At 34.5% G+C, this 27,340-nt stretch overlaps 1 protein-coding gene across 3 annotated transcripts in view; it reads right to left on the bottom strand.

Annotated features, from left to right (window-relative positions):
* DNAJC13 (DnaJ heat shock protein family (Hsp40) member C13) overlaps nt 1–27,340 on the bottom strand; it is a 132,444-nt gene that overhangs the window by 88,265 nt on the left and 16,839 nt on the right. For all 3 annotated transcript variants that reach the window (XR_012129496.1, XM_073232290.1, XM_073232291.1), the window contains exons 2-9: nt 26,993–27,073; nt 8,554–8,629; nt 7,624–7,773; nt 7,145–7,186; nt 3,928–4,128; nt 1,285–1,491; nt 1,096–1,191; nt 633–724 (exon numbers count right to left, since the gene is read on the bottom strand). Coding sequence is in view for 2 of the 3 variants with exons in the window: in XM_073232290.1 (XP_073088391.1) it covers nt 633–724; nt 1,096–1,191; nt 1,285–1,491; nt 3,928–4,128; nt 7,145–7,186; nt 7,624–7,773; nt 8,554–8,629; nt 26,993–27,060 (932 nt within the window). In the remaining variant the exon portion in view is untranslated. The remainder of the gene's footprint in view (nt 1–632; nt 725–1,095; nt 1,192–1,284; nt 1,492–3,927; nt 4,129–7,144; nt 7,187–7,623; nt 7,774–8,553; nt 8,630–26,992; nt 27,074–27,340) is intronic.

Raw genomic sequence — 27,340 nt, forward strand, 5'->3', positions numbered from 1 at the left:
TGTTTCAACTACCTTTTAAAAACAGATTCAGTCTCAATCTATTCACAACAGCATGAAAGAACTGCCTGGAATGGAAAAACTGCCAAACCCAGGACAAGGGGTTAGTATATAAAGGGAATTCCAACCATTCAAAATACAACAACATTTTGAATGTGTTTATCTTACAGGAGTTTATGGGCTATAGCATATCACAAATTTTCATAGCAATTGCCAAGGCACAGCAATATAAAAATATGAAGGCATATTCCACTGGAAAATTTCTAACCAGACTATCGATCCTACTAACTTATAAAACTCTAACTTCAAATGTATTTATATTAAAGTAACTTGCTGTTACTATCCAAACAATTGAACAATGAAAGTGAAAGGTGCTATTTTAAAATTTACAGATTAAAAATTTACATTAAAAAGTTACAGAAATACAATTTATTTTTATTATTTCATTAAAATTCAACTTACCATTTTTATTCTCTTTAGGAATTAGAAAACTGAAGGTCATTTTAAATATGCAACAAAATAATGTTCATTTCCTAAGTTACATTTATTTTAAAATTCTAGATTATAAGTCACTGGCCTTCTTTGACAGAACACTTTGCCTTACACATAAGAGGATGAATAAAAAAAAAAAATACCTCTCTGTTGAAGAGTATTTCCGTATTTGCCCTTTTATAAATTCAATGGTAAAAAGTTGTGGATTTTCTGAGTCACAAACCAGTGCAAATACCTAAAGAAAATGAAAAAGAGTTCAACCAAAAAGGTTTAGTTTTATGGTACATATTCAAAAAACTACATATCATCATTTAGCTTACAAAAGTATTTAAAACTGTAACTTGTCTACAATATCAGAATATAAGAACTGCTTAAAAGTCTCATTCAAATTTTCATACAATTATTGAATTAAAAGTTCCATTTATTGTATACTTGGAAGATAAATTTTGCAATATTCACAGTTCTAAGATCAGTAAATATAATAATGTGAAGAATTAAATGCAGATTCTTCCTCTTATTGTTTAGGCATGAAAAGATATCAAGACAAACTTTTCTAATTTATCTGTAGGAAGAAATCTTATTTAAGCTAATACTGTTGAAACTTACTTCTCCTAAAGGCTTCAATGTTGCAATATTATAGGTTGCTGGATCACGTTCTACTAAACATGTCTCTGTAAGCGCGAGAACTCTTTTTACAGGTTCCTTCAAACAAAATTGAGACATATTAAAAAGTTAACTGAAGAAAAACATCAAAATCAGATGAAGAAATTTTTATTTTTAGCACATGGGTCTTACCGAATGTCTAGGTGATATTTTTTGGACTATAAACTCTGCTAAAGATGTGATGGATTCATCAGTGCTGTATTTTCCAAAGCGAAGATTCAAATATTGTTCAAATTGTAAAGATTCTTTTCTGATGCGCAATGAAATGCCTATGTAGTTGCCAGCATGATCTATTGCACTTTTGATAATTTCTTCTCTTTGCTCTGATGCAAATAAATGCTGCACAAATTTTGAAATTTAGATAGGGTTGAAATAACTAAAATGTGACCATTTTGAATCAACTTATAGGAAAAAGACTGAAGTAATGATTCTAGAGGAAAGAAAGGTAGATCTTGTCAGAGGTAATATACAGCATGTTGTGGCTGAAACACTATTACTAAATTAAAATCAGGAAGTCTGGGATATAGAGCTTTGCAAATAACTCACTGAATGGAAATTATCTCCTAACTTTTCAGGATTTGGTTCTCATCAGCACTCTGGGCTTCTAAAACAGGGCCCGGGGACCCCCAACCAAGTCCAGTGGGAGTGGTGGGTACTATGTGGGCAGGATTCCCAGTTTCAACCAAGGTAAGCTCTGGTTTAATCTCTTTTTATATACTGGGTCTTATTGCAAGATTATCTCAAAGAATGTGCAAATGTTTACAAGTAAATGACTTGGGGATGCTTACAAACCGAGCTCCAGGAGTGTTTTACAATGGTAAAATAAAGGTAAGGTATTGCTACCTGCATTTGGTGCCTGGAGGCCAGAAATGCTAAAAGTTCTGCCAAGAGCAGGAGAATCCCATACAAAGAAATGTCCTGCGGAGATACCAGTAGCACCCCTACTGAGAAACTCTGGCTCATGTTTTAAAACCTGGTTTTACTCTCAGCAGCTTATCACAGTCACTATGGATGCAAAAGGTACCAAATAAAGATTTGTTGAATTAATGTCATGATACCGTATTTGTAGTATATTGATTTAGTTTAGCTCCATCTTTTAAAAGGTAGAGTGGATAATTAAAAGTATTTGATGCCATCAAACAATAAAAAATGTTGCCAACTGAGGAGTATCAAATAATTAATATTATTTGTATCAAACAACTATATTGTTGATATATTTGTAGAGAAAATTAAAGTTCCTATGGCCAGGATTCTCACCTGACCCTGGTTGGCTTACCCACTGCACACATGTGGGCAATACGTTATCACTGACTCTATATAAATAGCTCTGTCCAGTGCTCTGGGCTGCACAGCTGCATAAGGCTGCAGGAGAGCAGAGGCTGGAGTGGTGGCAGCAACTAGGACAGAGACTAACACAGCTGCAGGGACAGAGAGGTCTGGAGGCAGAGATTGGCTTGCTGCATGCTGACCTGCCCGGAGACAAACGGAATTCTACCTGACCTGCCACCATGAGAATAAAGCTGGGTATAAACCCTTTCACCCCAAGAACGTTCCATTGTCATTTTTCAGTCTCACCAAATGAAGCATGAACTTTAGCCCAGGGCTAAAACCCATTGGAGAGACAATATTCAACCTTAATATTTAATGCATTGTATGACTTGGTTGAATTACTGTGATACAGTTATCTTTCCTATTAAGGTCTGCAAGGCTATATACCGTAATTAGGTATGTTTTCCACCAAGGGGTTGATCATTACAAGTTTCCACTGCCCAGGGAAAAGACAAACCTTTGAACAGCTCTTCCACAGTAGGCTTTAGGCTGCTTTATGGTGGGACAGAGTACTAATTTTCCCTTTGGGCTTTCATCTTCTAAGTCTAGACTCAGAGGTAATAATACGTCTAGAGTATGTTCCTAGGTCAGGAACACTAGGATGGTACTTATCACTTGGGTAAATAATGAAATCTAGGATGAAAAAAGACCTGTAACTCTGAAGAGCAAATATATCTTGCAAATCAAGTAGTTAAGCTACTTCCCCATCATTCTTATTTCCTTTCTGATCTTCTAGTCTCTTGTGTAACTGAAATTTCCAGGCTTGCTCTGGCTCTGCTACCCAGGGAAGGATAATTTATCTACAGAACACTTAATGTTGTAGTGTAGTAACATGAATTAAAACTCCCAACAGAAAGGAATCTTGAGCATAAATTTGACTTAATTTTTCCATGTAGAGACTTTACTGCTCTTTGAGATGTGGGATTTGATTATAGAAGACAGGACGTTTCTTCAGGGGAAAAAAAAAAAAGGTGGCCATCATCTATACCTCTGCTTCTATTACCAGTTAACAACCAGGGTCTTAGCATCTTAAGTGGCCTCTGCTATACCACAATTTACATAGAGTTCAGTATTTCAAGACATAAACATGAAATTAATTCCTAATTTGAAGTTTCAATGAATATTCAGATTTCAGATTACAAACAGCTGGGCAAAGGAAAGAAGACTAAAAATATTCTAAACTACCTTTTCAAAGAAATCTTAGAAACTTTCAAGTAAGACATTAATATTAATGAAAATAACAACTGTTAACTAACCATATCTTGAATGTGTTAAAGCATTTAACATAATTAACTCACCTAATCCTTAAAAAAAAAAAAAACCTATGACATACAATGCATAATATTCTCATTTTAGAGAGCTGTAAGTTTAAACTTAAGTATTAAAAACCCTGCTCTTTCAAATGTCATGTCACTTTTTAAATGACTTTTTAAAAACACTACTTACCAATCTACTAAATCCTCCATAAAGTATGCAAAACCCTCCTTGATAATCAGAGAGATCTATAAAGCCTTCAATATTTCTATAGTCATAAGAACAGAGGACTCTGTTGGTTGCAGGACTGATCTGGTCAAAGCCTCCAGGAGTTACTTCCAAAATGACAGGTTTTCTTGCATCACTCCAGTGATGCTTATAGCAGTTATATCTCTAGAGAGAGAAAGAGTATTACTTTCAGGCTCACAGTTAAGCTTACCAAAAATAAAGTTACATCGAATGTATTAGTCACAGCTAAACCAGCCAAAAATCTAAACAATATCACAAGTATCTAGAGCTAATACCCAAGTTGTTAAAAACATTAACTTTAACTATTTGGAGGTTTGTGTATAGTTAGTGAAGAATATTTGCTCTAAAGAAAATATGTCCTTTTTAAATTAACAAAGATCTGGATTACAACACTTGTAAAAAAACAATTTTAAGTCACTCATATACAAATATCTAAAAAGAAAAAAAAAATCCCAAACAGAAATATTAACCTGGAAGTTTTATTGGAAAAAAGATTACACAACTTTCGCTGATGGATTTTTTTAATCCAAATTAGAGAAAAGAGCTAAGTCACATTTCAGGGAAGTACAGTATTCAATTTAAATAACCTGAGCCAGTTAATTATACAGCTGGCCCTTGAACAACATGGGGGCTGCGGGCACCAATCCCACCATCACAGTCAAAATTTCATGTTTAACTTTTGGCTCCCTAAAAACACAACTAACAAATAGTCTAATGTTGACTGGAAGCCTTACCCATAACATAAACAGTCAATTAACCCATATTTTGTACATGTATTATATACTATATGCTTACAATAAGTTAAGCTACAGAAATGTTTTTGCAAATTGTCACAAATCTCCAAAAAAATTTCCAATATATTTATTGAAAATAATCTGTATATAAGTGGACCTGCACAATACAAAACCATATTGTACAAGAGTCACCTGTTATTAATATAGATTTTCTTTCTACACACACACTAACGCTGAAGCCTCAGTGTGGCATCAGGCTTTTTCTAATAACACCAATGGACAGTTATCTTTAGTCTGATTGCATTAGCAAGTAAAATTCCACTCAGATGATAACATTCCTTTGTAAATTAAAGTATGTAGTATCAGAAATAATTAGAATGGTCAACATGCATCTACTACCTAGTGTTATTCTTAGAAAGAGAAAAATGTTTAGCCGAGGCTGCTAACCAAAACAGAATACAGAAGAAAATAACTTAAAATTAAAGCAAAGTGAGGCAACGACAAAATAAGGGTAACAAAATCACATGTAAAATAAATATTCCCTTGCCTGCCTAAGAAGTTCACAAAGTTTTCTACCCATCAATATGATGATGATGAACACAAGGTCAGTTGCATGACTCTTAAGGTAAAAAAACTGGTTGCTCAAAAGAACAATTATTCTTAATACTGAAATAAGAGAGAAATAAATTCTCTTGTTAGGTGTTCAGAAAAGAACGTAAGGCATTAAGTAACAAACACCTCCATCAACATCCCACAACTAAACTCAGCAAAGAGGTTCATAGGATCATACCACCTCAAGCCCCCCAGCATTACTGATCAATGGCATCATGCAGATTACAGTTCCATAAAAGGAACTCTGCAGAAAGACAAAAGGGCCTGCAATAAGCCAAAAATATATTTAGAGCCTTGATTCTGAACTAGAGGGTGGAGCAGCACCCCACCTCTCCAACAGGAGTGGGAGTAGAAGGGATGCCACAAAACTGGTGGTGCTTTTCCAAACTATGCTTGTTTAAATGCTGCAGGATCTTCTGCAGAATATTCTCTATTCTGCCCAGCTGAAAATCAACTGTCATAATGACATGTACCAGTGGAAACATATCATTATACCTCAGGATTGGGGAGGCCAAGAGAGTAACTTAAAAAGCCCTGATTTAGAGTATATCTGGGGGCAACTCAAGGCCTGAAGGCCAAATTCAACTTATACAAGTGTTGCATAGCCAAAAGAGCATTTGGACAGTAGGAGGTGCTACTTGCTCTTAATGAAAAATCAGGTGGACTGTCCTTCAGGCCATCTTCTAGAGATATTGTTCCCACCATAAAGTTTTGAAAAGTATTAAGCTGCTGAAGTCAAATCACATAGAGAAACTTATAAACAAAATGTGTAAGCATGCTTTTGAAAGCAGTTATTTTCCAAGCAGATGAGATATATAAGAAAACTCACCTGCTAGCAGAAGATTAATTAAAATTAGTATATCAAAGTATGATTTATAGAAATTTGTGGCTCATCAGGAACAAGAAACAAGCAGCTCACCAAGTACCATTAAACTATTTTAAATGGCTCTTGGGCAACCAGCCAATTGCTTGAGATGAGATCAGTGAGGCTTCCAGGATGCAAAAGCAAGCAGTAAGACATCCATAAAAAGGATGAGGCCTTAAAAAAGACAAGGGAATAGTGCTGCCAGCATATTAGAATTAGGTTCCTGCCTTTTGCCAGAAGACAGAGTTCTGAACAGTGCTATGAGTTTGGGCATTTTTCTGTTCCCCTTCCTCTCCACTCCCAACCACCCACCACCACTTATAAAAGCAATACCTTCTCATGAAAAGATATATCAAGGGAGTGAAGAAAGCATTAAAGCTCTATTTTTCCTCCCCATAAGTCTCTGATTTAGTTTAAACCCCGTTGTAACATAACTAGAAAAGACCTGGGGAAACTAAAAAGATTCTAACAGGCAACTACAACTTTCCCAAAGTTGTCAGTGCACAACGCAAGCTTCATTAGGAGTCAGATCCACTGCAAGTGTAACAACGCAGTTTGAACACACTCAAACCTTAAATTCTAAAATAGGAATCTCCTATACCAAATAACTACTATATATGCCAACAATATTACTCATGGTGTGATGCTTACTGTTGCTATTTAGAATACACAATAAAGACTCCCTGATGGTTATAGCTTTGTTTTTAATGCTCCATAGTAGTACCTTAAGATTTTTCCCCCATATATCAGCATTAATAGTCATAAACCTAATTCCTCATATCTGAGTTTCTTATATCTCAATCACAAGGTATCTGGAGACATCAGAATTACATTTCTTTTTTTTACTTTAGCTTTGCCATTAAAGGAACACACAGATCATGGAATGGTCTCTACAATAAAGTACAACATTTGAACAAATAAAATAGGTATTAAAATGTTAAATACTTACCCTTCCTGTGATTTTTCCTTCTGAAAAATCAGTTCTAAATCTCTGAAAAAGAAAACATAATCACATTTTATCATAACAGACAGATAAGGAGGACTCATACTTCAGTCCTTCCTATCCTATCCAAAACAAGTAAAATCCCAATTTGGTAACTTTGATAATAAAAAATGTTACTGAAATTTTGGTTATAGTTTAAGGATATTCAATAAAAAAAAGTTGAAGCTTTACTGAAAAACAAGACAGATTAAACATACAACTGCTTTGTTCTGTATATGTACTTAAAAAGACTTTTAGAAATTATCAAATATGCAGGATTTTCTAGCCTTTCAGTTAGAGAAAAGTAAGAGTTTAAGTGTCAAGATAAAGGTCAATAAATACAGTGGGAACAGAGGCTTAGAACATTAATATCTGTACTTTAATGTAACTGTTTCATTTTGAAAAGAAAACAGAAATTTATATTATTAATATAGAATCTCTCTTACCAATGCTTCTGTAAGAAGTTCTGTTCTGTGCTCTGTAGAAAATTTTAAGGTCTCTGACTTTTTCCCACTGCCTTTACGAAATGTGAGGTTGAACTCTGTTCCTTGTCCTTTTCCAACAGGGCTGATGCTACAAATGTCTCCATAAGGCCACTAACAAAAAGGAAGGAATTCTTTCAATTGATGTTCTAACAGTGAAATCAAACACTATTTTTAGTACTTTAATTTCAACCACCGGTTAAATGAGAAAAATCTTACAAAGTAATACAGAGGTCTAGAAGAAGTTACATCTTAAGTTATTATATAACAAATTCTTTTAAAGGTTTTTAGTCATCACAGACAACAATATCCTATCTGTATTCCAAATTTAATGACATTAGTCCAAAGCAATTAATACAACAGAAGTGAAAAGAACCAGAACATAAAATTTTATGAAATATCCATAAAATTTCTTAATTTTTTTCATAAAATTTACCTGCAAATTTGTTAAAAACAAACACAGAACCTGTAAAGCATGCTTAATTTAGAATTAAAATAAGCTGGAATGTATTTATGTATGTTTACTTATCCATATTAGGTTAGTCTTACCTTTATAAATAATCGTACTTACGCCTGTATGACAGTAACAGTATAGCCTTTAATATTATAAAGAATTTACCATAAAAGAGATGGCTACAATCAGTAGTAACATATCAAAATATTATACCCCTTAGAGCCTAGAATAAGCACATTCTCCCTCACAAACACATCTTTTATTTATTTTTGGTCCTGAGCACTGAGTATTATATAAGCTTATCAGTTACCAATCTCTTTCACATTTGATATTTCCAACCTAAAGTACAGACTTCAGACCAGGGAGTCAAGGGTCATATCCTGGCTTTTTAAATTCAAATGGAGTTCAAACAAATGCCTAACAGCTTCCTACAGGATTACCTGATTTGTTACTTCCAAGGTATTGGGATTGTATGTAGTAATCGCATGGGTTCCAACTGAAAAGACACGCTTATATCTGTAGAAAAATACATATAGTATCAACAAAAATGAACATTTCAATAAACAGAAAAGTGTTAATTGATAGATGGTGACTAAATACAACTTAGTTTTTATATTCTCAACTTTTTTTAATGTTCTAAAATGTTACTGGTATTCAAACTCACCCACCACTCATTTTACTGTGAACTAATAAGATCCTTACGTAGGGAAGTGTGACCTCTGCAAGTAATCTTGCATAGTGTACATGAAGCTAGCAAAGTGCTGCATGAGGATGCCATGCCGAAAGATTTCAAATGGACAAATTTTATTTAAAAGAAAAACAGACTGCACACCTAATTCTTTCAAAATATCCTTTCATCAAAACCATGATGCAAAGGAAGGAAAGCTATGGCCTGCAACTGGTCACAGCCATATTACAGTATCTTGAATTCTGTTTAAGCAACTACCTATTACAATAGGTGTTGCAATTTTATAGAAGTAGGAAGCCTACACCACAAACAAGCAATTTTCACTTCTCACTTCACTATCTTCACTTAAAGTAACATACCTGATGGAGAAAAAACCATTTGAGTATCAGTGATCCTTCAGAAGAGAAGAATTCATAATGACAGAAGTGAAAACTAGACAACTACATGTAAGAGAATGATACTGGATTACTGTCTTATCTCCATATACAAAAGTAAACTCGAAATGGATCAAAGACCTGAATGTAAGTTACGAAACCATAAAACTCTTAGAAGAAAACATAAGCAAAACTCTCTTGAATGTAAACATGAGCAACTTTTTCCTGAACGCATCTCCTCAGGCAAGGGAAACAAAATAAAAAATGAACAAGTGCGACTAAATCAAACTAAAAATCTTACGTACAGCAAAGGACACCCAGCAAACAAAAAGGTATCCTACAGTATGGGAGAATATATTCATAAACAGTTTATCTGGAGGTTTAACATCCAAAATATATGAAGAACTCACACACCTCAACACCCAAAAATCATACAATCCAACTAAAAAATGGGTGGAGGACCTGAACAGACGTTTTTCCAAATAAGAAATACAAATGGCCAACAGACACATGAAAAGATGCTCCACATTACTAATCATCAGGGAAATACAAATTAAAACCACAATGAGACATCACCTCACACCAATTAAAATGGCCACTATCCAAAAGACAAGAAATAACAAATGTTGGCAAGGAGGTGGAGAAATGGGAACTCTCCTACACTGTAGGGGGGAATGTAAATTGGTGCAACCACTGTGGAAAGCAGTATTGAGGTTTCTCAAAACACTAAATATAGGAATACCATTCAATTCAGTAATTCCACTTCTAGGAATTTACCTGAAGAAAACAAAATCCCTGATCCAAAAAGATATATGCACCCCTATGTTTATCATTGCATTATTTACAATAGCTAAGATATGGAAGCAACCTAAGTGTCCATCAGTAGATGAATGGATAAAGATGTGTTACATACACAATGGAATATTATTCAGTCATAAGAAGAAAAGAAAGCTTTCCATTTGCAACAACATGGATGGATCTAGAGGGTATTATGCTCAGTGAAATAGGCCAGGCAGAGAAAGATAAATACTATATGATTTCACTTATTTGTGGAATATAGAAACGAAGCAAAATAGAAGGAACAAAATAGCAGTAGACTCGAATACACTGAGAAGTGACTAGTGGTTACCAAGGTAGAGGGGTTGGGGTGGGCAGGTGGAGAGGGTGAGGGGGATAAAGGAGCACGATGATTTGCAATCACAATATAAGTTGGTCATGGGGACTGTTGTATGGCATGGAGAATATAGTCAATGATTCTGTAACATTTTTCTATGTTGATGGATAGTAACTGCACTAGAGAGGGTGAGGATTTAATAATATGGGTAAAATTGAACCACTGTGTTGTACATTTGAAACCAATATAAGATTGTCTATCAATGATACTCCATCAAAAAAATAGAATCTGGTGACAAAAAAGAAAAAATACCAACTTATTTTTTAAATAAATATTAGCAGTAAGAATCAAGTAGTATATTAAAATAGTAATACACCATGACCAAAATAGAAAAATCTATTAATATAACCAAATATATTTATTGAAATATTTTCATTTTAGTAAGAAATTTTTAAATTATCAAAAATGGATGTTAAATACTATCAAATCTCTTGTATCTACAGAGATGTTTTTCTGCTTTAAACTACTAATACTGTAAAAAGACATGTACGTTACCTTAAACCAACAACCATTATCAGACGCAAGGTACACACTAGAACTATTGCCATTAAGACCAAGAGAGATCTTTCACTTTTTCACATTCAGATCTTTAAACTTTTCTATCGTCCATTTTTTTCTAATCAGTGCAGTGTATTAAAATGACAAAGTTACGTCCATTTAGAGGAAAAGAAAAATGATAGATTTTATTAATCTTGACCATATATTCATACAAAAAGTACTGCTATATGACAAATATTTTTTTCTCTAATTTCACCTCACTAAAGTGGAGTAGGAAACTAAAGAATGGGAGCACTTCCCTCTAACATAAAAACATTATTTGCTGCTTGGAAAGAGCTAAGGGATTGGTGAAATAGATGAGGATTTATTTACCGAAATAGCTAAAAAGTCTGAAAACTTCAGGGGCTTAATTAATTAATGGAAAAAAAAAAAGAAGTAACCTTGTTAAATCAGTATTTGCCTTAGAAGACTGCACAATGAAATTCAGAATCATCCTAAGAGTCAAACATACCAACATCTGTAATTTTGAAGTAAAACTAAATTTTGTTTATTTTACTTTGGGAGCAAAGTATAAGAATTAAACACCTGATATGTTCCAAACATCAATGAATATCACATTCAAAGTCTTAGAGGATCTCAGTTAAAATATCCTTTTCAATTCTATACAATCTCCACACAACTAAAACCCCTCTAACATCTTTCTCATGTAACTTTGTTACCTAGATCAGTGCTATGCAAAAGAACTTTCCAAGATGATAGAAACGTTCTATTTCTACACTGTCCAATAAAGTAGCCATATGCCACATGTGGCAACTGAGCACTTGAAATGTGGCTAATACAAATTTTTTTTTTTTAATTTAAACAGCCACAGGTGGTTGGATGGCAGCTGCCAGATTAGACTGAGCACATTGCGGAGCCTTCAGCCAAATTATCCTGGAGTTAGGTACCCATCAGGCCTAAAGTACTGTCATGACTAGTTTACTCAGAGCTATCTTTTAGATAAATAATGAGCTCGAAAGCCTTCCTAACAAGAAAACTGTAAGAAAATTCTTAGGATTCCCTTCCATTTCCCTCCATTTCTCCATAAGAGCTCCTCACACCTCTCCCCTCCAGAATGGCTGCTGGACTTTAAGCATAGGACAAATACTTGGAGGTTATTTAAAACACTTTTATAAGCAGCCCTAAAGCTTCAAAGATTACCTTAAGAAACCCATTGGATATCAGATACAGAGATTAAAATCCGAATGAACTGATATGTATGGTATTTTAGTCACACACCTGAAACTTAAAAGGTTTTTTTCTTATCTTTTAATAAGTCACTACTGTCCTAAGTCATAAAGAATAGACAAAATGCCACAAATTCAGGGAAGCACATGTCTTTACTGTTAGGCTGGAGGAAGGAAAAACAAGAACATGCAAACAGAACAGAGATACCATAAAAGGAGAACAGACCAGACCTCAAGGTCCGTGCCTTATAAGGAAAGGGAACAGCTCTTCCTGAATTCCATCCTTCTGATGTGCCAACTAAGACCCGGATGCCAGCCTCCTCCCTCTTGGAAGGAAAAAAGTTTATAGTTGTCTATCATGTCACCTTTAGCCAATCATACCTCTCCATGCCCCCTAGGGTAGCTTGCCCACTCCTCCCCCTCCTAACCCCTTATAAGCCCCCACCTCCCTGACCCGGTGTGACTTCCCCAGCCTGTGAAAGCCAGACCAGGGAACATCACCCGGGCATTTGCATTCAAATAAACTACCTGGCCCTTTGTTGCCTCTCTTCACCTGCTTATTTCGGCTAGAATTTATCTTACATTCACTATCTTTGAAACTCTAACTTCTAGCATAGGACCCAGAACTGCATAATGCAGAGGCTCAATAAATGTTTGTCAAATAGCTAAATAGACCAATCTATCCAATAAGACAACATGCATTCAAATCTATGAACCATTCATTTACTCTCGCATTTAAAACAGAATGTAAATCAGACAGCAACTAATTTCACACCAATTTTTTATTCATAACCATTGTAACATCTGGAAAAGACTAAGTTCCTAAGTTTATGGAAGAAAATACATTTTATTTACTATCTGCAAAGAGAAATTACAATTTATAAGCTATAATAATTTAATTTGCTATTGTATGGGTTTGAGATAAATTTTAGCTAGTTCTTAATTACCATACTAAAAAAAATTACAAATATACACATAAAGTCAAGTTATAAAAGGAATAAAAACTGAAGTAAATAAAATGTATGAAAAATGATGATACCATATACATAATATGAAGGAATATAAAAGGAACATCTTTCCACTGAGAAATTAGTATTCATTATTGACTTTATTTACTGCACTTGTTTCCTTTTTACTCAGAAACTAGTTACACACATCATTAATACCTATAGGGATTACACATTTCTTCCAATCCTTAAATTTTGATAACTCACAGATTTATTCTAATACTATACCTTATTAAGAAATATGATTTATGTTACCCATTAACTATGTTATTTAGGAAACTAATGGTATTCAAATAAGTAAGATAGCTTTATCTATGGGTCATTTTGCTCCCTTAGGAATTGGTGATAAGAACAAGTGGAAAATGTGTTAATAATACTGGTGATAGAAATAAGAGCGAGCATTTGAAAGCAAAGAAAAACCACTGAAGCAAAAGCTGGGAATACAGTCAACTTTTAGATTTGACAGGTAATGTTCAGGTTTTTTAATAGACAGGCTAAACTCTTGTATTAACTTACATTAAAACAAATGCTGTCCTGTAGGTAAAAATATTATGCCATTTTTAACTTTCATAGTCCTTGTGAATATTTTCTTTCCTCTTTAAAACAACATTTTATAACACAATATTTTCCCCTATGGCAACTTTTGTTTTTTTTTTTTAAGGAAAACAAAATGAATGTGTTATATAAGAAACTGTATTAAGTATCACCATGGATTGGCCCAATATTAAATGATCACGTGACACTGTGCTGGATTCAGTGATAGGGCAATGAGTGAGTCCCTTAAAGTCTCAGGTCCCCCTTAACATTTTACTTATTATTTGGTTAACTCATTCAAGCATCTGACATAAATGTCAGAGTTGTAGAAGTTAAGATATTTATCATTGTTTGAAAGGTAATTTCAGACTTGAATCCTCTTAACTAGCTTGTATCAATTAGGCATGTACAATAGTGTCAAGAGAAAAAAATACTATGAGAATACTGGTCACCATCACAGTGTCATATTCTTCTGCAGAGAAATCCCTATCATTTAGTTCTCCCAAAATAGAGAAAATTCAAATTATTTTCTTCATGTAAAGTACAGAAAAAGCTTGTATTTACCATAAAATAATGTTTCTCAAACTTCTTGAGGTCATAAAACCTCTGTGTATTACTTTCAAAGTTACGATCCTCAATCCTTTTCAGGAGATAATCTATGCAGTGGGCCTCAAATAAGCCAAACAGATCTAATCAGAGTTGGAAGACAGCTTTAATGTTACCTAGTCTAGTCTCTATGACATATTGCTTGAACCTTTAGGGTACCCAGAGCAAGACTGGCCAGTTTTAATTATTCACTATTGGTGCAAGGGACCTAACTAACCTTCCCTAAAATTAATTGTATTGATTTCCCAGTACTGGCAGATACTGACCACTGTTCATCAGAACTAAACCAATATAAACTTTCCCACAAATTTCACCCTCTGCTCCAAGTTCTGTCTTGCAGCTTCACACAAAACATCCCTAATTTTTCTGCCAATCAGACTTTCAGTTTGAATTCTCTTGCCTAGGTTGAGCACCCTAGTTCATTCAACCATATTAAAATAGGCTTTAGCCACCAATTTCTAGAAGCCTATAAGATTCTCACAGAATCTAATGTTTTTCCTTCTATTATTAAAAGCTTTGAGGATCCATTTACTAGAATTTTTAGTCCATCAAACAATGAAACTAAAGATAACTGAATTACAAGGTTTCTCAAAGAGTTATTTTTTAAGGAAAACAAAACGAAAAGGTTTCTCAAAGAGTTATTTTTTAAGGAAACACAGCTAAGGGAGGCGTCTCAGCTTCATGGTTAAGCCCACCAGTTTTGCAGTCACACTGCATGGGTTCAAATACTGTCTGGACTATACACTTTCTATGTCGTAACTTGCTTAAGCTCTTTAAGCTTCAGTTTCTCCATCTGAAAGATGTAGATGATATATATACCTACCTCATAATGTAAGAATTAAAAGAAATAACCCATGTAAAATGCTTGTCATTTATTGTTTACAATCAATAAATGTTAGCTTTTCTTACTGCTATTATTCTGCTGACTGAATAATGGAGGGAGGGACTCAAAACTCCAGTAGTCACTGAACTAATAATTTTTAGTATCATTATGGGTCAAGTGGCTGTAACTGCTAAATTCATATTTAAACACAGAACAAAGTTAATGGGCAAACTGATCATTCATCTGGCTATATTACCAAGATACTCTGACTCTGGTCAAACTTGAAAATTCATTTTCACCTGAGAGGCTCAATCACAAAAGTTGTACTCCTCATAAAAGAAAAAGAGAGAAAATATAGGACATTCTCTGCAAATATTTTATCCCAATACCTCAGCAAGGAAATGTCCCACTTCCCTCAGAGGAAATAAAGGGCATCCCATAAATGTAATATTTTAATATTTCATTTAAATTCCATATTTTTTCCAGCTCAGATGGTGCTAACTTTTTTTTAGGACATTTTTTTTTTACAGCAGCTTTAAATTAACTGCAATATTAAACAGAAGACAGAAATTTCTTGTATACTCCTTGTCCTCACCCATCCATGTCCTCACCTATTACCAACATGCTCCACCAGAGTGGCACGTTTGTTACAAATGATGAACCTACACTGACACATCATTATGAACCAAAGTCCACAGTTTACATTAGGATTCACTATTGGTGCTGTAACAGACTATGGGTTTGGACAATGTTTAATGACAGGTATCCACAATTACAGTATCATACAGAGTAGTTTCACCACCCTAACAATCCTCTATGTTCTACCAATTCATCCTTTCCTTTCCCCTAAACCTTGGCAGCCATTTGTCTTTTTTGCTGTCTTCCAAGTTTTGCTTTATCCACAATGTCATATAATTGGAATCATACAGTATATGCAGCCTTTTCAGATTGGTTTCTTTCACTTAATAATTTGCATTTAAGTTTCCTCCATGTCTTTCTATGGCTTGATGGTTCATTTCTTTTTTATGCTGAATAATATTCTATTCTCAGGATATAGCACAATTTATTATTCATTCACCTACTGAAGGATATCTTGGTTACTTACTTCCACCTTTGGGTAATTACAAATAAAGCTGATATAAACATCCACGCACAGGTTTTGTGTGGACATAAGTTTCTAATCCTCTTGGGTAAATACTAAGGAGTAGTAATTATAGGATCTTCTGGTAAGAGGATGTTTAATCTTATAAGAAACCACCAAACTGTATTTCAAAGCAACCATATCATTTTGCATTCCCACTAGCAATGAATGAGAATTCCTGCTGCTCCACATTCTCACCAGCATTTGGTATTACCCATGTTCTGGATTTTGGCCATACAACAGGTGTGTAGTGGTAGCTCTACATTTGCATTTCCTTGATGACGTATGATGTGAAGTATCTTTTTATATGCTTACTTGCCATCTGTATATCTTTAGTGAGGGGTCTCTCTGTTAAGGTCACTCATTGGCTCATTTTTTAACTGGATTGTTTGTTTTCTTATAATTGAGTTTTAAAGGTTCTTTGTATACTTTGGATAATGGTCCTTTTTCAAATATGTCTTCTGCAAATATTTTCTCCCAGGTTGTCTTTCACAAAGCCTAAGTTTTTCACAAAGCCTAAGTTTTTAATTTTAATGAAGTCCAGCTTATCAATTCATTTCTTCATGGATCATGCCTTTGATGATGTATGTAAAAAGTCATACCAAACCCAAGGTCACCTGGATTTTCACCCCTATTGTCTTCTAGTTGTATAGTTTTGCATTTCATATTTAGGTCTATGATCCATTTTGAGTTAATTTTTGCTTAGGTTGTAAAGTCTGTGCCTAAGTTCATTTTTTTTTTTGCATGTGGATGTCCAGGTGTTCCACCATCATTTCTTGAAAAGACTATCTCTGCTCTTGGAAATAGCTTTTAATACAACATTGTGTGTAAAATATAAAATTCCTATAAAGCACATGTGATCCTACTTGCACTTTAGGTAAAAGATGTTGAAATCCCAGATTGCCTGATACTAACCACAAAAGGTTATACAAAGAAAACACAAAGAGAATTCAGGATGGACTCATCTGAGGTTTAGAAGCTGGCAGTGTAAAGAGCTAGGGTCAGTAAAGCAAGGTAAAAAACCCCAGGAATACTAGAGTTATCAGAGTTGTAAGATTTATAAATTACCAGGCAGCTAAAACAAGACTATCTGTTTTCTTGCAGTCTATTCCTTCATATAAGGAAGATAGCTGAAATTCACCAGTTTTGTTTTCCTTTAACTTATCTCTCAATTTTCTGTACCTAGTCATGACAGACTATCTATGAGTGTAGTGAGCAACTGCCACTGAATTCCACAGACTGATTACCAAATATCTCAAATGTAGTGAAGTTAAAATTCTGTTCTGATACTAAAATGCCACTCAGATTCAGAGCATTTGCTACTACTGAGGGACGCAAATAGTAAAGTGATCCACAGGTAGAGATTTTACTTGTAATTCCCATCCAGAAAAAAATTAAGAACCTATATTTTGAAGATTACTCATGTGTTTTCCTTAGTGAATCTATACTACTGCTTTAACTGAAATAATAGGCATCTTCTTTCATATCAGAAATGGTTTGTTTAGGCCAAAAGGAAATCTGCTCTTTCACCAAAAAAAAAAAGTGTTCTTTACCCCTGAAATCTAGTCTCCCTTCCTGTTCCTTCCAGAACAGACATACAATTTTATTCACTTTTACAAGTGGGAAAATAGCTAGCATAGAAGAAAGGCTACTTTGCCAGTGAAGAAGTTTATGCTGCTGGTGAAGAGACCTGAGAGCATGAATAGCAGCTGCAAAGTGATACATATGAAAACTATTAGAAAGATAAAACAAAATGGGCCACATGAATATCCTCAAGGGAAATACCTGGAGAAATTACCTTTAATTTACACATATTAAAAGAAAGAAAAATATTCCTTTCTAGGACCTCTCAATATTCTTCTAAAATGCTGGGGTTGGATTCGCAGTAGGTATACACAGCCTCTTAGAACTGAGGCCCTGAGTCCCCAAAATCACATGCAAAATTTGTTGTATACAGACATGTTTCTAGAGAGCATGTTCAATTAGCAACTCTGAGAGAACAGAAAATTTTTAATGCTGGCCATTTATTTTTTAAATTAAGACAGATGAGTGATTAAACTTAGATTATAACTGGCCGCATAAAGTAGGTTAAGTATAATAAAAGTTTCAGTGCCACATAATAATGTACATGACCTAACAAAATAACTATCACTACCTGGAAAATGGAGGAGAGCTTTCAAAGAGAAGTTAAAAACTTCAAGCTCTGTACACTGAAAACAATACACTGTTGAAAGAAATTTTAAAAGATCTAAATAAATGGGAAGACACACCATGTTCATCAATCAGAAGGATTAATACTCTTAAGGCGGCAATACTCCCCTAATTGATCTACAGATTCAATGCAATCCCTATCAAAATCCCAACTGCCTTTTTTGTAAAACTGACTGACTCTAAAATTCATATGGAAATGCTATAGACCAAAATTGCCCAATTTTGAAAAGGAACAAAGCTGCAATCTTGAACTTCCTACTTTCAAAACTCAGTACAAAGCTACAGTAATCATGATAATATAGTACTGGCATAAAGACAGGCATATAAATCAATGGAACAGAATTCACAGCTCAGGAATAAACCTTACATTATGGCCAACTGATTTTTGACAAGGGTGTCAAAACAAATCAATGGGGAAAGAATAGTCTTTCCAACAAACTGTGCTGGGACAACTGGATATTCACATACAAACCGAATTAAGTTGGATCCCTACTTCACACTATATACAAAAAATAACCGATAACACAAGCTATAAAACTCTTACAACACAGGAGTAAATCTCTGAGAACTAGGATTAAGTAATGACTTGTTAGATATGACACCAGAAGTACAAATGACAGAAGAAAAAATTATAAATTGGATTTCATCAAAATTAAACACTTTGTGGTTCAGAAGATAAAATCAAAAAACTAAAAAGACAACACGCAGAATAGAGAAAATATCTTCAAATCATATGTGTAAGTAAGGGACTTGTATTCCGAATATATAAAGAACTCTAAGAACTCAACAATAAAAAGACACTACAACTCAATTTAAAAAATGGTTAAATGATTTGAATGCACATTTTATGAAAAATATACATATGGCTAATAAGCACATAAAGAGATAATCATCTTAGACCTTAGGGAAATAAAAATCAAAACCACAATGAGATACTACTTCATATCCACTGGGATGGTTAAATAAAAAAGACAGACAATAACAAACATTGGTAAAGAACTTGGAATCTTCATATACTGATGGGAGGACAATTAAATGCTATAGCCACTTTGGAAAACAAAAGAGCTGCTCCTCAAAAAGTTAAACATAGGGTTATCATATAACTCTATGTAACTCCACAAGACATCAATTCAATTCCTAGTATATACCCAAGAGAACTGGAAATACAGATCACTCATAAACTACTACATGAACATTTATAACAGCATCACTCCTAATAATAAAAAACTGGAAAATATACAAATGCTTATCAGCTGATGAATGGATGAACAAACTGTGGTATATCCACTAAATAGAATATTATTTGGCAATAAAAAGAAGTATGGGGAGAGAAAAAAAGATGGTGGCATGAGAAATGAGGCAGGTATCTCCTCCGAAAATCACATATAATATGAAAATACAACAAACACAACTATTCTAAAAGAGTGACCAGAAATGAGATTGCACCAGCCAGTCTACATCTGGGAAAAGAGAACATCTTGGAGAAAAGGGATTATGAAAAGGCAGAAGAACCTTGTTCAATCAAAAATCCCTCAAACACCAGAAAGAGGGCTCGGTGTAACTGAAATCAACGAATTTCCTGAAAGAGAATTCAAAATAAAAGTCTTAAGCATGCTAATGAAGCTGCAGAAAAATATTCAAGAGCTAAGAGATGAATTCAGGAGGGAGACAGACACCTTAAAAAACACAGTAGCTGAAATGAAATAACCAATGGAGGGATTTAAAAGCAAATTAGAGGAAGTAGAGAAGACAGTAAATGGAATTGAAATTAGAGAACAGGAATACAAATACAATGAGGCAGAGAGAGGAAAAAAGGATCTCTAAGAATGAAAGAATATGTGACAAATACAAATGCAAGCACTTTATAGGGGTACCAGAGGAGAAGAGAGAGAAAAGCGGATAGAAAGTCTCTTTGAGGAAATAATTGCTGAAAATTTTCCCAACCTGGGGAAGGAAATAGTCTCTCTGGCCAAGGAAGTGCACAGATCTCCCAACACAAGGGACCCAAGGAAGACAACACAAAGACATATAATAATTAAAATGGCAAAGATCAAGCACAAGGACAAAGTATTAGAAGCAGCCAGAGAGACAAAAAACATCACATACAAAGGAAAACCCATCAGGCTATCATCAGACTACTCCGTAGAAACTCTACAAGACAGAAGGGAGTGGCATGTTATATTCAATGCAATGAAACAGAAGGGCCTCAACCAAGAATACTATACTCAGCAAGATTATCATACAAATTTGAAGCAGGGATTAAATAATTTCAAGATAAGCAAAAGTTGAGGGAATTTACCTCCCACAAACCATCTCTACAGTGTATTTTAAAGGGATTCCTCTAGACTGGAGAGCAGTCAAGACTAAAGAGCTGTTACCAGGGAAAATAAAACCACAGTAAAGGAAGTAGACCAATTAATTAATAACCAAATGCAAAATTAATCAGCCACCACAGTCAGTCAAGGGAAACACAAAGAGTACAGAATATGACACCCTACATATAAAGAGGGAAGGAGAAAGAAAAAGAAGAGGGGAGGAAAAAAAAAAACCTTCAGATTGTGTTTATAATAGCATAATAAGTGAGTTCAGTTAGACTTTAAACAGTAAAGAAGCTGCCCTTTAACCTTTGGTAACCACAAATCCAAAGCCTGCAATGGCAATAAGTACGTATTTATTGATAATCACCCTACATGTAAATGGACTGAATGCACCAATCAAAAGATATAGAGTTACAGAATGGATAAAAAAGCAAGACTCATCTATATGCTGCCTACAAGAGACTCACTTCAAACCCAAGGACATACACAGACTAAAAGATGGAAAAAGATATTTCATGCGAACAATAGGGAGAAAAAAACAGGAGTTGCAATACTTGTATCAGATAAAATAGACTTAAAAACAAAGAAAGTAACAATAGACAAAGGACAGACATTACAAAATGATGAAGGGGTCGGTTCAACAAGAGAATATAACCATTGTGAATATCTATGCATCCAACACAGGATCACCTACATATGTGAAACAAATACTAAAAGAATTAAAGGAGGAAATAGAATGCAATGCGTTCATTTTAGGAGACTTCAACATTCCACTCACTCCAAAGGACAGATCAACCAGACAGAAAATAAGTAAGGACACAGAGGCACTGAACAACACATTAGAACACATAGACCTAACAGACATCTACAGAACACTCCACCCAAAAGCAGCAGGATGCACATTCTTCTTAAGTGCACATGGAACACTTTCAAGAATAGACCACGTACTAGGCCACAAAAAGAGCCTCAGCAAATTCAGAAAGACCAAATTAGTACCAACCAACTTCACAGATCACAAAGGTATGAAACTAGAAATAAATTGTACAAAGAAAACAAAAAGCCTCACAAACACATGGAGGCTTGACAACCTGCTCCTAAATAAACAATGGATCAATGACCAAATTAAAACAGAGATCAAGCAATATGGAGACAACTGAAAACAACAGCTCAACACCCCAACCTTCTGTGAGATGCAGCAAAGGCAATTCTAAGAGAAAAGTATATAGCAATTCAGGCCTACTTAAAGATGGAAGAACAATCTCAAATGAACAGTCTAAATTCACAATTAATGAAAGTGGAAAAAGAAGAACAAATGAGGTGCAAAGTCAGTAGAAGGAGGGACATAATAAAGATTAGAGCTGAAATAAATACAATGGAAAAGAATAAAACAATAGAAAAATTAACAAAATCAAGAGCTGGTTCTTTGAGAAAATAAACAAAATAGGTAAACCCCTAGCCAGACTTATCAAGGAAAAAAAGAGGGTCTACATACATAAACAGAATCAGAAATGAGAAAGGAAAATCCCTGTGGACACCACCAAAATACAAATTATTAGAAAATACTATGAAAAATTATAAGCTAACAAATTCAATAGTCTAGAAGAAATGGACAATTTTCTAGAAAAATACAACCTTCCAAGACTGACCCAGGAAGAAACAGAAAATTTGAACCAATTACCAGCAATGAAATTGAATTGGTAATCAAAAAAACTACCCAAGAACAAGACTCCCACACCAGATGCATTCACCACTGAATTTTATCAAACATTTAGTGAAGACCTAATACCCACCCTCCTTAAAGTTTTCAAAAAGTAGTAGGAGGGAATACTTTCAAACTCATTCTATGAAGCCAGCATCACTCTAATACCAAAACCAGGTAAAACCACCACAAAAAAAGAAAACTACAGACCAATATCCCTGATGAACATAGATGCAAAAATACTCAACAAAATTTTAGCAAACCGAATTCAAAAATACATCAAAAAGATCATACATTATAATCTAGTGGGATTTATTCCAGAGATGCAAGGATGGTACAATATTAGAAAATCCATCAACATCATCCAATACATTAATAAAAAGAAGGGCAAAAATCACATGATCATCTTAATAGATGCTGAAAAAGCATTTGACAAAATTCAACATCCATTCATGATAAAAACTCAACAAAATGGGTATAGAGGGCAAGTACCTCAACATAATAAAGGTCATATATGACAAACCCACAGCCAGCATCATCCTTAGCAGCAAAAAACTGAAAGCTTTTCCTCTAAGACTGGGAACAAGACAATGATGCTCACTCTCCCCACTTTTATTCAGTATACAGTACCAGAGGTCCTAGACACAGCAATCAGATAACACAAAGAAATAAAAGGCATCCAGATTAGCAAGGAACAAGTTAAACTGTCACTGCTTACATATGACATAATATTTTACATAAAAAACCCTAAAGACTCCACTCCAAAACTACTAGAATATCTGAATTCAGCAAAGGATACAAAATTAATACACAGAAATCTGTTGCATTCTTACACACTAATGATGAACTAGCAGAAAGAGAAATCAGGAAAACAATTCCATTCACAATTGCATCAAAAAGAATAAAATACCTAGGAATAAACCTACCAAGGAAGTGAAAGACCTGTACTCTGAAAACTACAAGACACTCTTGAGACAAATTAAAGAGGATGCTAATTAATGGAAATTAACCCCATGCTCTTGGGTAGGAAGAATTAATATTATCAAAATGGCCATCCTGCCTAAAGCAATCTACAGATTCAATGCAATCCCTATCAAAATACTGACAGCATTCTTCAATGAACTGGAACAAATAGTTCTAAAATTCATATGGAAGACCCTGAATAGTGAAGGTAATCCTGAGAAGGAAGAAAAAAGCAGGGGGGAATTACGCTCCTCAACTTCAAGCTCTACAAAGCCACAGTAATCAAGATAATTTGGTACTGGCACAAGAACATAGCCATAGATAAATGAAATCAAATAGAGAGCCCAGATAGAAACCCACACATATGTGGCCAATTAATATGATAAAGGAGCCATGGACATACAATGCAGAGATACAGCCTCTTCAACAACAGGTGTTGGCAAAACTGGACAGCTATATGCAAGAGAATGAAACTGGATTACTGTCTTACACAAAAGTAAACTCGAAATGGATCAAAGATCTGAACATAAGTCATGAAACCATAAAACTCTTAGAAGAAAACATAGGCAAAACTCTCTTGAATATGGACATGAGCAACTTTTTCATGAACACATCTCCCTGGGCAAGGGAAACAAAGGCAAGAATGAACAGGTGGGACTATATCAAACTAAAAAGCTTCTATACAGCAAAGGATACCATCAGCAGAACAAAAAGGCATCCTACAGTATGGGAGAATATATTCATAAATGACATTTCCGATAAGGGGTTGACATCCAAAATATACAAAGAGCTCACGCACCTCAACAAACAAAAAGCAAATAATCCAATCAAAAATGGGCAGAGGATCTGAAGTGACACTTCTCCTAAGAAGAAATTCAGATGGCCAACGGGCACATGAAAAGATGCTCCACGTTGTTAATCATCAGAGAAATGCAAATTAAAACCACAATGAGATATCAGCTCACACCACTTAGGATGGTCAACATCCAAAAGCCAAGCAACAACAAATGCTGACAAGGATGCAGAGAAAGGGGAACCCTCTTACACTGTTGGTGGGAATGTAAATTAGTTCAACCATTGTGGATAGCAGTATGGAGGTTCCTCAAAAAACTCAAAATAGGAATACCATTTGACCAGGAATTCCACTCCTAGGAATTTACCCAAAGAAAACAAGATACCAAATTCAAAAAGACATCTGTACCCCTGTTTATCGCAACACTATCATGGAAGCAACCTAAGTGTCCATCAGTAGATGAATGAATAAAGAAGATGTGGTACATATATACAATCAAATATTATTCAGCCATAAGAAAAATCCTACCATTTTCAACAACATGGATGGAGCTAAAGGGTATTCTCAGTTGAAATAAGCCAGGTGGAGAAAGACAAGTACCAAATGATTTCACTCTTCTGTGGAGTATAACAACAAAGCAAAAACTGAAGGAACAAAACAGCAGGATACTCACAGAACCCAAGAATCCACTAGTGGTTACCAAAGGGCAAGGGGTTGGGGAGGGTGCGTGGGAAGGGAGGGATAAGGGGATTAAGGGGCATTACGATTAGCACACATGGGGAAGAAAGTATAGCACAGAGAAGACAAGTAGTGACTCTATAGCATCACAAAACTAAAGACGCTGATGGATAGTCACTGTAATGGGGTTTGTAGTGGGGACTTCCTAACAGATGGGAATGTAGTAACCACAATGTTGCTCATGTGAAACCTGAGCAAAAGATTGTGTATCAATGATACCTTAATAAAAAAATTTTAAAAAAGGAGAGAAAAAAACTGGAAAAAAAAATGAAGTATGGACACATGCCACAACATAGATGAGCCTTTAAGACATTAAGTCAAAGAAGAGAGTCACAAAAGACCACATATTGTATGATTCCACTTACATGAGAAGTCTTAAATAAGCAAAACCAGAGGCAAAAAGAAAATTTTTGGCTTTTTAGCTACCAGATGCTAGGAAAAGGGAAGGAAGGGAGTAACTGCTAATATTGTCAGTGGAGTTTTTTGGGGAATAATGAAAGTATTCTAAAAATGGTTAGGCTGTAATTCACAACTCTAAAAGTATACTAAAAACCAGTGAAGAGTCCACTTAAAAATGGTGAGTTTTATGTTATATAAATGATATCTTACTAAAGCTGTTATAAAAACAAAACAAAAACATTTCAAGGTGTGAATTATGAAGGAATTGTGCTGAGAGCACAGAAAGTTCTCCAAATAATTACAAAAAAGAAGAAAAAAGGATTGTCTTAAATTTTAGTCATAACACTCTAAGAACATTAAAAAAAATTTCCAGATGGTCACAATTATTGTCAAGCTCACAAAGCAAAAAATATTACAGTAAGTTTGTTCCCTAGAATTAATGTATCGGTACACTATAATTACATTAAAAACAGACACTGCATTATGATCAGAGCAATCTACCACTTGAAAAAATAAGTATACAATTTTTTATACATACAACTTAAAAATTTTTAAATATACTATATTTTTAAATATAGAATTGTTAAAGGGTGATTAAAAACTAAAGACACTCATACTACCCTGAATATGCTAATTTTCTCTTTAACTTTGCTCAATGAAATTAACTGAAGAAAAAATTTCAAGACAGGTTTACAAGACTGACAATTATGGTCTCTAATTTAGGAGCTCATATAACTGAGTTACTAAAAGGGAACAAAATTAAATCCTCAAATCTTTCAAAATTAGTCAGTTTGCTAATACAAACCAGAAACACTACTGAGTCCAAATGTTGCATCATTCTAAGCAGTTAAAACCTAAAAAATGAAGAGTAAGAACTAAAGTTACTGGGTTTGTGCACATGGAATGTCTTATCTGAGGCCTCATTTGGAATAATGTGGTCACCTATTTGCCAAAGTGTGGCACCCTCGTTTTACCTTTTACTACACAAAAGAACCAGAGAGTAAACTTTTTTCTAACATCAACAGGTGCATTCATTAAATACTCAATGTATTTAAGGCATACTTTTAAAACCTTCACACACTCCATATCACTTTATTTAATGCGTATAGCAATCTGAGGAGTAGGAATTACCATCCATTTTACAAAAAGTAAACAGAAGCATTTATGGTCTGACCATGCAAGCTTCTCTAAAAAATGTCATTGCCCCCTCCCAAGGAAAAGATCAAATACAATTTTTTAATTTCTTTACAGGCCTAAAGAAAGATTACAAAATGCACTGTTGGCAAATGCTCTCTGATAGTCAAATGAACATGAAAATGCATTGATCACACTAGGCTAGTCTCTGGGTGATAAAGTTGCAGAGTTAACACTCTCCTAGTACTACATAACCTCTTCATTAATTGATAGCATCCAAGCGGATGGAACTGGTTTATTTTCCTTTGTTACTTTTAGTTCTTACCCAACTCCTTCCCAAGACAGACCTAGAAAACCAAAAATAGTAAAAGAAAAAAAAAACAATAATTTATTCTAAATGGAGCATTTGCTTTTAAAATAAACACATAAGATTTTCAGAAAAGAAGGGCAGAATAGCATTGACTTGTGTGGTACACTCAAGACACTGAAAAGAGTAATGTTAAAATGATATTTTACAGAAGCACAAAAAAATAAAACCAATAGAAATACTTACTTTCCCCTCCATGAATGTTTTGTTGTGTAGAAACATGCCAAATCCTTATTTTCCCTAATTATGTTCATTTTGTGCTAACACCTGGAAGATAAAAATGAGTCAACTTAGTATACTATTATCTTAAAGATTTTCCTGAATCTCCTATACCATACTTTCAGAGCCTGCCATATAATACAGATTTTAAGGCACAATTTCTACAAAACCATAGGATTTTTAAGGACAGGAAGTCATCTGTTCTACCTCTCACAGCCTTTAGCACACCGTATTGTTATTGTTTGCTCTCCTCCACTACACTGGGTTTCTTGAGGATAAGAATTGCCCTCTATCCAAATCATGTGTGTAGAGAAT

The sequence above is a fragment of the Manis javanica genome, chromosome 3, assembly GCF_040802235.1.
Source record: "Manis javanica isolate MJ-LG chromosome 3, MJ_LKY, whole genome shotgun sequence".
Classification (NCBI taxonomy): Eukaryota; Metazoa; Chordata; class Mammalia; order Pholidota; family Manidae; genus Manis; species Manis javanica.